The sequence below is a fragment of the Rhinolophus hipposideros genome, assembly GCF_964194185.1.
Source record: "Rhinolophus hipposideros genome assembly, chromosome: 4".
Lineage (NCBI taxonomy): Eukaryota > Metazoa > Chordata > Mammalia > Chiroptera > Rhinolophidae > Rhinolophus > Rhinolophus hipposideros.
Window position 1 is genome coordinate 106,151,995 of NC_138050.1, and position 13,138 is coordinate 106,165,132.

General features: G+C 43.8%; 1 protein-coding gene across 4 annotated transcripts in view; it reads left to right on the forward strand.

The window, feature by feature from the left end:
• CSMD1 (CUB and Sushi multiple domains 1) overlaps positions 1 to 13,138 on the forward strand; it is a 1,600,646-nt gene that overhangs the window by 1,477,869 nt on the left and 109,639 nt on the right. For all 4 annotated transcript variants that reach the window (XM_081046432.1, XM_081046429.1, XM_081046430.1 and 1 more), the window contains 3 exons: positions 3,721 to 3,909; positions 8,444 to 8,590; positions 12,866 to 13,054. In XM_081046432.1, the coding sequence (XP_080902558.1) occupies positions 3,721 to 3,909; positions 8,444 to 8,590; positions 12,866 to 13,054 (525 nt within the window). The remainder of the gene's footprint in view (positions 1 to 3,720; positions 3,910 to 8,443; positions 8,591 to 12,865; positions 13,055 to 13,138) is intronic.

The window sequence follows — 13,138 nt, forward strand, 5'->3', positions numbered from 1 at the left end:
AGGACAGTGGCAGTAAATTGATCCTTGAAAGCTAGCGGCCTATGCAGATAACTGTTACCTTGTTGGACACTTATCTCAATTTAGAAAACAACTGAATGAGGGTGTGGGAGGTTTCCCCACAGCACCAGGCAATCCTGTTGCTCTCTGTGGACACCAGCTAGTGTTTTACGATGGGACTCTATTCTGACCCCACCTACCTGGACGTGGCACCAGATCCCACAGGTTCAGGGCTCAGCCCCACAGGAGCGCCCGCATTTAGACGCCAGCCTCAGGTTGTCCTCTGTGCTTCTGACTGGCTGCATAAATCACAGGTCCTCGTGAACTGTCCTCAGGTTCGCTCATCCCTTAGAATAGCTCAGGGAACTCAGAAAACAGTGTCTTACGTTTACCAGTTTTTAATAAAGGACGTGATACAGATTGCAGATGGCCCGCCAGGAGAGGTACGCAGGGCAAGGCCTGGGAGGCCCTGGCACGAGCTTCCTTCCCGCCGGCCTGCGGATGCCGTCACCAACCCAGAAGCTCATGGAATCGTGCTTTGCAAGAGTTTTTATAGAACCTCCTTCTCACCAGCCCTAATTCACCAGAGGGCCGCGAGTGGGGCTGAAAGCTCCTGCCCGCTGACCACTGGGCTCCTGGTGACCAGTACCACCCTGAGGTCACCTAGGGCCTCACCCGAAGTCACCTCATTAACATAAACTCAGATGTGATCCAAAGGGGCTCTGTATGAATAGCACGTGTCCTCCTAAGGGCACGCCGAGGGATTTAGGAGCCACGTGCAAGCAACGTGGGACGAGGACCAAATCTGGTCACCACAGAGGGTATCACAAAAGTGACTTCACTCATGTCAAGTAAAGAGAAGCCTTTGAAAATGTGAAGGGAGCTAATAACAAGGCTTTGGAAAAAATGGACGAGCACAAAGGCCAGGAAGGACGAGGAAACCCCGGCGACTTAGCCAGGCTGTGTTCGGGGAGGTGGTCCTAAGTGTCTGGAAACCTGACAGAGGCCCAGTTTTAAAAGATCTTCAGCGTCGGGTGGCTTTATCCTAGAGACACTGGGAATCCACCAATAGTTTTCTGAATGTTCATTAAAAAACGGAAGCATACATTTCTCAGTGAACATTAAAGACAGTTGGTACCTTCAGGTAATGACCATTCCTTGGGCAGCACAGCTGACGACATGCATGTCAAGGGCCCGGTGACAGCAGCCTTGCTGGTTTCAGTTCTGTTTGCAGGATTCTCTCATGCTCACAGTGCTTTAGGAATAATCTCCGTGTTCCTAGATCCTAGTGTTTCCCTCTAGGACTCCTGAAGAGGCCTGCAGGACACATATCGGGTGGGGGTGGAGCCGCAGGAAGCCGCACTTGGGTGGTCTTCACAAATTAGCTGAAGCAGTGACTCATGCAGAGGCTTCCCTGGGGGGAGGTGTCCGTGTCCCCCTGCCGGGACCCTGCCTTTGCCCCTGTGGGTGCTGAAGGGATGCAGCAAGTTCCCAGAAGCTGCAGTCTGTGGGCCGGTGCAGCTTCCAGCAGCAAGGGCTGGGCAGGGGCAGCCAGAGAAATGGGGGCTCTAGGGGAGACATAGCCAGGCGCATGTTTAAAACAGGGCGACTTAGGGGAGGGAAACGTCCAGTGTGGTTAGGAAAAGGATGCGATGATTCCACTTATAGTTTCATTTTGTCTTCTCCGCGAAACAAACTCTTTTATAAATGGCAGGGCTGAGAACAGCTGTGCCTAAGCTCCCGCCCCACCCCCAGCCCTGGACTGGAGAGCCCCCAGGTGGAGCTCAGCAGCTCGCCCGTGTCCTCTGAGCCCGTAGCTGCAGTGATGAACTCCCAGGAGCAACAGGGAAAGCCTCTCCTGTGTAACCCCCAGGGGCAGTGTGCTGAGTACCTGCTGTTGGGACACCGTGGCCCACATCATGCTTTAGACTGAGGAAAGGCACGCGCATGTGTGGGAATTAATTAGAACCACTAGGGGCTACAGAGCAGCTCTCTGCCCTCGGGCTCCTACGCAGTCAAGCCAGGTCTGGGAGATTCTGGAACTCCAGGCCCTCACACAGGTTTTCGATTGATTTTCTCGTTCTTTAAAAAATAGCAACATGTCATGTTTGAAAGGACGTAGTATCTTTACAGAGCGATCTTGCCACCAGCACAGGAGAAAATACTTTTTAGCTAAGTTGTTTTAGTCTGTGTGTTTTGATTTGAATTATTTTTCATTATCACTTTCCATTAATTAACATTGTAAATATTCTTAAAATCCACCTAAAATACATATTTATTAAAAAGGTTCTATGAAATTTTTCATCTTTGGTGAATTTATGCCTAAAATTTTCTAAATTTTAAGATACATCTCAATTAAAATACTAAAATAAATGATACAAAATAGGAAAAAAGTTATTTTTAACAGACCATTATTTGAATCAAAACATACTCCATAAGCTTTGCTCATCTGTTTTGGGAATGTCTTTATTTTGAAATGTGTATTTATTTTTTTAAGAAAAAGACATTTTCATTAACAAAAGATCTTTTTCATTAAGGAAAGCTGATCATTTAACTTTTTAAACATGTTGTAAATAGTTTGGCCATGGCTGTTTATTTTTGAAACATTACCAATAATAGAAATAATTTTGATAGTTCTATAAATAAACCATTTCTGGAAGTTAATTTAATCTAGCAATGAAAGAAATTACTGAGAGACTGGTGATTTTTCTGCCAGTTCTCACCTGTGCAGATTTGTTTTATTTTGATTAACCTGGAAGCAATTGAATAACAAAAAATCATAAACAAACAAAAAAAAGCAGGAGGGGCTAAGAATGTCAGTGTGTCTGCACTATCTTAATGACTCATCAGGATAAATTCCTCTGCTGGAAGCCACTCCTCCTTCTTTACAAAGAGACAGAGGGGCGCAATGTGGCTCTGAGTCCAGGTATCTCTGACTTAGCAGAGTCCCAAGCAATTCTAACAAATTTAAAATTTGTGTTATAAATATAATGAAGAGTAAACTCCAAGGCAGAAATAAGTACAAACTTTCTGTTGTTTGCATAAGATTTCATAGTATTTTTGCAATGCTACATTGAAGAGGAGGTCTTCTTACTTTTTACTTGAGTTGGGAAAACCTGGGACCCTGGGTGTAATCCAGTGTACCTGCCCTAAATTAAGGGTTGCGGGCAGTTGAGCCCCAGGTGGTGTGGGAGGAGTTAAAGTAACACCTGGCATCCTGTCAGTCCCGCTTCACACACAAAGGGCCCGGCAGCAGGAGCGGGTCTTATGCTACACCATCTCGTCCAGGTAAAGACCACTTCCTGGGGCATTATTTATTGTCCATGTGACAACCACCTCACATTTGGCTGCCCTGGGACTGGGGTGAAGACTTAATCTCTTTGACCCTAAAGTTAAATAGCATGGATCTGTCTGTGTTCCTGTCTGTCTGTCTATCCATCCATCATTGATCTATCATCTATCTATGTCACCTAACTAATCGCCCTGTATATCAACATATGTGTTATGTAATATATGTACAATTGTCTTTTAAATTATACGGTGATATTAAGATATCACTGTTATTCAGTGTCGATCTCCTGCTATGTTTGTCTCCTGGGTTAAATTCAGCCATAGCTCAGCAGTTTCTTTCCATCGGTTTGTATATACAGAGATAGAAACTATCCTTTGGAAGCTCAGTTCATGTCGTTAAGGAAGAAAACTCACTGGTCCTTTTCTTGTTAGCGCAATGCCCAGCGAACGAAGTCCGGACAGAATCTTCTGGAGTGATCCTCAGCCCAGGTTACCCAGGCAACTACTTGAACTCCCAGACGTGCTCCTGGAGCATCAGAGTGGAACCGGACTACAACATCACCATCTTCGTGGACTCATTTCAAAGCGAGAAGCAGTTTGACGCCCTGGAAGTGTTTGACGGTGAGTCTCCTTCAGCTCTGCTTACACACCAGTGAGCTAGGAGTGATGGGTACAAACACCCTCACAATGTTTTTGTAATACAGCAGCGTGAATATTTTTTTGAGTTAAATTATATCCCCCCCAAACAGAAAATGAGTTACTCTTGACCTTGAACTGGTACAATCTTAGAAATCAACTGGTCTGGAAAACATTAACATGCTTTTGTTTGTGTTACAGCTTCTAAACAATGAGAATACTTCTGATACACTCTGCAAACGTGCTGACTATTCATTAGCCATTCTTTAATTCTTTAATGTCGAGTTTTGTAGTGTTAGATGCTATCACACAGCTCGTCTTTCCTCTCTAAGTATTCTATTGATTCAGAAGGTACTTTGGGAAATTTAAGATTTAGAAAATAAAGGCCTAAAGGTGATTTAACCAATCTAAACGATTCTTTTAGTAGAAATACATACATTTAATGGCTCACAGAGATTCCTAAATGATAAATGCTATGAGTCTTTAATGAACAATTAAAAAAATAGTCTTATACATTTGTATCAACTCTAATAAACTTTTTTTAATATATCAGTGCTATGCTTAAAAGTAGAGTGTGGTTGAATTGTCAATTTGAAATGGAACCGATGTTAATATTTTACTTTATCGTAGCCCAGGACATTAGACCAAGATACAATGGTGGCTGCCTTAATCACAGGGTTTTCACATGCTTGGGCAGGTTTGTCATTGAGTTCAGATAAGTAACAATTAATTCAGTGAAAACAGATACCTTCTGTAATCAGTTCTACGTGTGCTGGTGCGCCGTTTACTGACTGATGAGTCTTAGTAGCCAAATTGCTCGTGTGGACAGACACCACACAAATCAACTTATGTATTTCAGAGATGAACTGCAAAATCGGAAGAAAAGTACACTTATGTACATAGAGGACAGAAACACAGTGTTTTCCTTTTCAGAGTTTTTTTTTTTTTTTTAAGTGTACAGTAGTTCCTCCTTATTTGCCTTTTTAGTTACCTGCAGACAACTGCAGTCCAAACATATTAAATGGAAAAGTCCAGACATAAACAATTTGTAAGTCTTAAATTGCGGGCTGTTCTGAGAAGTGTGATGAAATCACACACAGTCCCACTGAGTCTGCCCGGGACGTGACCCACCCCTTTGTCCAGCGTCTCCACACTGAGGCGTTCCCACCGGAGTCACTTAGTAGCCCTCTCAGTCATCAGCTCGAGTGTCATGGCCACACAGTGCTGTGTTCAATCACCGGCCTTCACTGAGTAAAGCCCCAAATGCAAGAGTAGCAATGCTGGTGATGCACATGTACCCAAGAGAAGCCAGAAAGTGCTTCCCTTAAGTGAAACGGGGTGTGTGTGTGTGTGTGTGTGTGTGTGTGGTAACACACAGTATATACAGGTTCAGTACCTCCACCATTTCAGGCGTCCACTGGCGGTCTTAGAATATGTCCCCACTGGATAAGGGGGTGGCTGTTTGTTAAAACAGACTCATACTATTAAAGACTTTCCTTTAGTCATCAGCATGGAGAGGAGTAATTAGCCAAGTGCAAAAATGGGCTTATGTCAATGAGGAATAAGGGAAACTCTATTCTGAGGCTAGTTGGGTGTCATAAAACAAATAAAAGAGGCAAGCAGCCCACCTCAGGGTGTGTGTGTGTGTGTGTGTGTTCCTAGTGCAATGTTGTATGCCCTAAGTGCTTACAACCTGATCTCCCCAAATGTGGACAGACCCCCACACTGTCAGCCACCAGCAAAGCAAGTAACAGAGCCAACGTCACAGCACTTGCTGTCAAAATTGTTGGAGGTCTGTCACTAGGTTGGTCCGCGTCTCAAAGATTTTTCTATAAAATGAAAGGTCAGAGTTTTATGTGAATACCTTTTTCAAGCATTGGCATTTTTGTTGCCGTAAATGTCATGTTCATCGCTTCTCACTTTTTTTTTGCATTTTTTGTAATACAATGGTTCTTTTATAGCTCATGAGTTGAGCAAAAAACATGTTGAAAACATTGACTTTAAACTTTATTAGCCCAGGAGTATATTTCTTTCTACAGCTCCAATAGTAGCTATTTCTAAATTAACAACAGAAATAATAATAATAAGTTTTAGTCATTACAGAACTCAACCGAGAAAGGTGTCAAAATGAAGATTGGGGTGTTTACTTGTAAAATCCCTAATAGTTTCCATCTTAGAACAAGCGGCACTACTCCGCTTGTGTCCCTGTCACTTGTCATCACGTGCCTAGGTTGATGTGTATTTTTAAAGAACAGTCCTTTAGAAAGTTAGTTACATGACAGGCAAAGAGAACAGATGGAAAACCATGAAGAATTAGTTCCTGAAACTTTACTCTTGAGTTCTGTCATGAAAACTGACGTTTTTAAATTTCATAAATTCAGGTTAATTAATTTCCCAGTGGCATTTTATTTTGGAATGTGCATTATCTCTTCAGACAGCAGTAACAAGAAGACAAGCACACAAAACACATTCCTGTCTCCTTCAATTATAAAACACAGGGGCCTTTTCTAGAACACTGACCCCAGGACAGTTTCACAGCCAGGAGCCCGTCTCCTGACTGTCCTCCACTGCCACTGCACAGAGCTGCCTGAGTCATTGTTAATGAACCAGTAAGGGCTGCCGTGACCAGATGACAGCTGGCAGCTTAAACAGGAAACACAATGATCTCTCACCTCTCTGAAGTTAGAAGTGTGAGCTCTCGGTGTCCCAGGGCCACTCTCCCGGGTGTGGAGACGACTGTGTCCTCACACATTGTCGCTCTGTGTGTCTGTGTCCTGATGTCCTCTACTCACTCACAAAGACCCAGTCAGACTGGGGAAGGACCCTGTGACCTCATCTAACCCTAATTATCTTCTTAAAGACCCCGTCTTCTAATGTCTTCATATTCTGAGGTCCTAAGAGTTAGGACCACAACATATAAAGTGTCTAGTGGGGGTGAGAAGACAGAGTCAGCCCATAACAGCTTTATTTGGAAAAATTCTCACAACTGCTCTGATTGGGAGTTACACAATGAATGGAGTTGTGTTTTCTCAACCTCTTTGCAGGAGCAAAAATTGTACGCACAATCCTCAAAGATAGGTGTCCCTTAACCTGACAGAGTTTGTACTCCGCCCAGCAGTGAGGCCACTTTCTGCTCCTGTGTTGTGTTTCCCGGGAGTGGAATGTGTCATGGAGAAAAGCCATGAAGGCGTTGGACCCTGAGAAGGTGCTGAGGTCGCAGTCAGTGTCATGGACCCACCCCCGGCAGTGGGACTGTGGCCCCATATCCTGGAGAGGACGTCTCTCAATGCGTGACATGACCTTATGGTAATGGGGGTGGGATGTTAGCTGGATCTGTGCCCCACATGCTGTATTCACTGTGCATTAGACACTAACTTTGCTTTTTACATTTCTAAAGGTTTCAAATGTACACAGAGGTAAAAAAGTAGAAAAACATAGATAGGGACTCATTACTTGACGTAATGAATTTTAAGATTTTATTAAATTTGCTTTACTTAGTGTCTCTCTCTCTCTCTCTCTCTCTCTCTCTCTCTCTCTCTCTCTCTCTCTCTCTCAACAAGGAGTACAAATAAACTTAGGGGCTCCACCCATATCCAATTTCCCTTGTACCCCTCTAGGAGGAAATTAGTATTGTGAATGGAAGCTGGGTGTGGTATGCTTTCTAGTGCTCTGTAATTCATTCTCTCTCTCTCTCCCTCCACCCTCCTTCTCTCCTTCCCATTCTACCTCCATACCTATAATCAGTCTGTCTTCTGTCATCATCCTCTATGGACAAACATACACACACTCAAACACATAATTTATATGTTGATATATTGCAGACTTTTAATTTTTTCACAGTGGCTATCTATTTATCTGCAACTACACTTCAGTTGTCACTATGCTATTTTAAGGATGACCTATGCTGAGACACATTTATCCCTTTCCTTATTTTTAAATGCTGCATAGAATTCCTTTTAATGGCACTTTTTTTTTTTTTTTTTGTTAACTTGAAACTACTAGTTAGGATCTAAATTTGGCCATAAAAAACAAGACTAGAATACACATTTTGCTATATAAATAACACCTTGGCATGTGTCCTAGAGTTTTTAGAAATGTAATTAAACATTCAGTGTTCTTGGATATTACCAAACTGCTCCCCAAAGTGAGGTGCTAACGGATTGGTCCCCCAGGATTGCCTGAGGGGTTCCCTTTTATTCATAGCCATACAATGCAGACATACTAAAGATAGGAAAAATGGCTTCCGTTGTTTTCAATTACCGCTGTTTTATAGGTAAGATTCATTTGAGCTAAGTGTTCTGTTAATAGCATGTACACCGGAAATTACTTGGGTTGGTTATTCATTTATATTCATCAGGGCATACATTTGGTGCTGTGTTCCTTAGGGTTCTTTTGTCCGCCATGGAAAGAAATCTGTCTGTATTGTACCTTTGGACTCCAGTGAAACAAAAAGCTGGAAGTAGTTTGCATGTGGTGGGTGCTCTCACAGCTAAACTTCCCTGTTTTCCCTGTGACTTAGGTCCCTCTGGTCAGAGCCCTGTGCTGGTGGTGTTAAGTGGGAACCACACGCAGCAATCCAACTTCACAAGCAGGGGTCCTCAGTTGTACCTGCGCTGGTCTACCGATCACGCGACCAGCAAGAAAGGTTTCAAGATCCGTTATGCAGGTGAGTGAGCGAGTTCTGGTTTTAGGAACAAAGGTGCTTTGAACACAAGTGGTCTGCATTGAATCCCAAAATTAGGTAGCGATCCATAATGTAAGCCTCATTTCCGAGGACGAATTATCTACTTGCATAGAAATAATATGATGGGAAACGACTCCGAGTGACATCTCTAACCCACCTTAGGTAAAATACCTGTTTGTAGAGTGATACTTTAAAAACATATTGCTCACATCATCAGCCACTGAATTGCGTCTCATGGCAGCAAAGGCATGTCCCAAAAGATAAAGTTATACAAATTAACGTTATACACACTGCATGTTTACATGCTAAGGGAACAAGCAGGAAGAGGTGACCAGAATGCTGCTAATTTCAGAAGTGCCGATCGCTTGCTGGTGGTGCAGTGTGTTTGCATTGGTCTGTGTCTCTCTCATCTTTAGATGTGCAGCCGCTGTTTCTGACGTGTGATGTAGTAGGTCCTTTGTACACTTGTCGCTCTCACGCACCTACTGTGTATACTGCCCTGCAAGAGCTGCAGATGGGCAACTTCAATTTCTGAGATATTTTCATTACGAAACTTTCCCAGCATCCCACTCGTGTCATCCAGTGGTAACAGCTGAGATAAGGACGCTCGCTGCCCACTGTGAACATTTAAGGGAAACACGTCTCACCAGCTGCCTACCCCTGTGCTTGTGTTTCGCTTCACCAGTGACAAAGGACCTTCTGAGGGAGAGATAGGAAAAAGAGTCCTTTTGAGAATAAGATTTCAGCTCTCTCCCAGGGGTACCCTCAGGAAATAGTGAAAAGTGGCAAGGTTTTGAAAAGGCTCCTGCTGTGAGGACAATAGGCATGGAATTCACATCTTCCTTCCTAAAGTTTAATCAAGTGTACCCAGACCTTTGTTTGTCCCTGTTCCCTCAAAGTAGCCCTACAAAAAGCTTCTCAACCGACAGCTTGGGGTTGACATATGCTTTTAGTAGAATGCATGAGGAAGAGCATAGAACAGTGATTGGCTCTGAGTTCATCAAATTCCTGTTCCAAGAAATAATCAGACTTTAGAATTGCATGAATTTCTTTCCAATGTGCGAAGATGGACAGCGCAGGGGAAATCGTGGTGAATGTAATTTGTCTTGTCTTATCTGTGGCAAATTACTTAGTCGCCGGGAGGTATGATTATACCTCGAATTCTGTCTCTCAAAGGCTATTTTTGTTCATCATAGAACAAGAAGGTTCTGTGTTAAGCCGTGTAGGGAGAGGAACATGGAGAGTTTCAGAAAAATCTGCAGATTGTTATGTTTGTCAGTGGACATACCTATCTATCTATAAATACGTAGATATATCTTATAATAAATTTTCATGCTAAATTCAGTGATTCAGTGACTTTTGCTGGGACTAGTGATTCACTAGTGATTTCAGAGCAATGATTAAATGAAGATGTTCCTGAAATAAATGGTATGAGCAAGGGAGCTTCAGCCCATGACATGACTACATGCTGCACCCCAAAGCTTAGCCTTACACTGTGAATTATGGGCTATTCCAACTTCAAAGCAATGTCATTGGTCAACACAGTTGACAAACAAGAATGGAAAGGGCAAAGCGAGTGCCCATCCAGTGTGGTCTGTGCTAAGTGAATGCTGGCTTACAACGCCGCGTCAGGAGGAAATGAACTATCTAAAGCTGCAGCGTTGGCAGAGTTGGAAATGCAGCCTGGTCTGCACGCAGCCGGAAGTGCCTGGACCGCTAACCCTGCCCATCTCTGCCACTGTATGTGCCTGCTTGTGGGCTGCTGTCCTGCGTCCTGCCTTTCCAAGGCACCCCAGCAGCCTGCAGGGATTGGGCACTGGTCTTATACATTCTTTTTCTTTTATAAAAGGTATCTTTTAATTAAATTTATTAGGGTGATATTAGTTAGTAAAGTTACCTAGGTTTCAGGCATATAATTCTGTAATACAATACATCATTTATATGAACACATTGTGTGTTCACCACCCAGAGTCAGTTCTCTTTCCATCACCCTGCATGGCCAGGAATCCAGCGGGCAGACAGACCCCCACGTTCTAATCTACCCATTTCTTGTGAGTGCCATTTCCCGCTCTGAGCTCTTCTGTCGCTTGTTCTAGGTGAGTCAGGAAAGAATAGGTATCTTCAGACCTTGGTGAGAGACGAAATATGGTAGATAGGAAAGAAAATAGACAGTTATTGGACTCCATGGAGTTAGACAATGTTTCTTAACAGACTGAATGTGACAGAAATCACAAGTGACACCAAAGCACGGTGCTTCCTCACCGCCCCTTTCAGCTCTGTCTTCTTTTGTTTCCTCTCCAGCCACAGTGACCCTGACAGTTGGTAGCCATGGCAGCTGATGATACTCAAGCCTACCCTAAACTAAATATTTTGATTCGTTCAAAACTTACAAAGTTTAGTCTGGAACAACTGGGCATAGAAAATGGCATGGCCAGTAGGGCAATGCATCAGGAGCTTCTTACAACAGTTAGTGGATTTTAACATAATTAAAACCACATAACCCCTCCCCCCCTTTTAATGAAATGGTACCTCAGAGGGTCATCCAGCTGAGCATATCCTTTGAGGATTCTTCTCTTAGGACTGTGGTTGATGACAAGGCCACATACAGACATGGCTTCTGGGCAGTGCAGTAACAGGAAACCTCCAGACATTTCCTTCTGCATTGATTTCTCAGCGAAGGTTCTACCTGAAGTACTCACACCTTCCTGTGTGTGCTTTGTGTCCGGAACCCCCACGGTGGGTAGTGCCTTGAAAGCCTCTTTTTTCCAAAGGAACCAGGAATTCCCAATGATTCACAACTCCTTTATTTTCCTGTTTCAGTTCATCTGAAGGGAGCTCACATGCAGCAGTGGAGCTGGTCTTGTAAGAATAAAATGACTTCCTTTCTCTAAATGTGTAAATTAGATGCAGAGCCTTTAGTCATCAAAATGTTACATTCTGTGTAAGACTGTTATTCTAGCAAACACCCCAGCTCTAATTTTAAAAATCTCCCTACAAAGGGGCTGATTAAAGCTAGTGTCAGTCTTCCACTGACCTGAAGGAGTGCTCTTTCTTCAGAGATTTTGTTCGAATTCCATATATTAAAAAAAGTTCGATGTGTACATAATTATAGAGAGTACAAGACCTCTTAGCATTCAGGGCGGGAAGAAGTTAATGGCACTGATAGCAAAATGTTACGTTCTTCTATTTTCTCCATTTAGTGATACGTTTTTTTAGTGTTGATAATCATTTTGTTTCAGAGATGGAGCCCTGAGCGGCACGTCATCGTTCCTCATTCTGGGGACGAGTAAGCGTGTTTCAGTGGGCAGCCAGCCTCAGGGAGGGACTGGGGGTCTGGGTGAGCCTTTCTGATTTCACTCAGAAAGTCAGGGGTCCACCTGCACCCTGATTAGCAGTTGCAGGTAACGGAAACTTACAGACACGGCACTGGACCCTTGGCTCTAGATATTTTGGATTTTTTTTTTAAACATTATGTTTTTTCAGAGAAGTTTAAGGTTCACAGCGAAACTGAGAGAAAGATACAAAGATTTCCCAGAAATGGATAATGACACGTACCCACCATCACAGCGTCACACAGAGGAGTCTCACCACCTTAAACGTCCCCTGTGCTCCCCGTTCACCCCTCCCCCAACCCCTGGAAATAACTGCTCTGTCACTGTCCCCATAGTTGTGCCTTTCCCGGGATGTCACAGCGTTGGGATCACACAGTGCGCAGCCTGAGCAGACTGGCTTCTGTCACTCAGCCACATGCATGTAAGGTTCCTCCATGGCTTGGCAGCTCATTTCTTTAAAACACTGAGTATTACTCCACTGTCTGGATGGACCACAGTTTACTTATCCATCACCCATTAAAGGATATCTTGGTGGCCCCCAAGTTTCGCGATTATGACCAAAGCTGCTGTAAACATCGTGGGCAGGTGTTTATATGGACATTGCTTTCAGTTCCTTTGGGTGAACACCAAGGAGCGTGATTAATGGATCATATGGTGAGAGGATATTTAGTCTTCTAAGACTGCGCACCGTCCCCCAAAGTGGCTGCAGCATGAGCGTCCCCACCAGCAGTGAGTGACAGTTCCTGCTTCCCATCTTCACCTGCGCTGGTGTTTAGGGATGCTTTTTAGAACAAGTTTGCATATTGTTACTGATTTCCCATCATTTCAACCCTAGAGATATTTCATTTATGTCAGTCTTCCCAAGGGACATGCACCAGTCATCGTTTGTTTGTTCGTTTATTCATGTGTGTGTTTGTGCCCGTAGCACCGTACTGCAGTTTGACCCACACCCTGAAGAACGGCGGCATTTTAAATGGGACTGCGGGGGCCCTTGGGAATAAAGTGCATTACTTTTGCAAGCCCGGCTACCGAATGATCGGCCCCAGCAATGCAACCTGTAGACGGGACCCAGCGGGCATGTTCCAGTGGGACTCCCTCCCTCCACTGTGCCAGGGTGAGTAAGAAATGCGGCTTTTCATCCTCACACTTGAGTTCAATGTATTGTCCTTATTTTAATCATATTCTGAAAATTACTGAA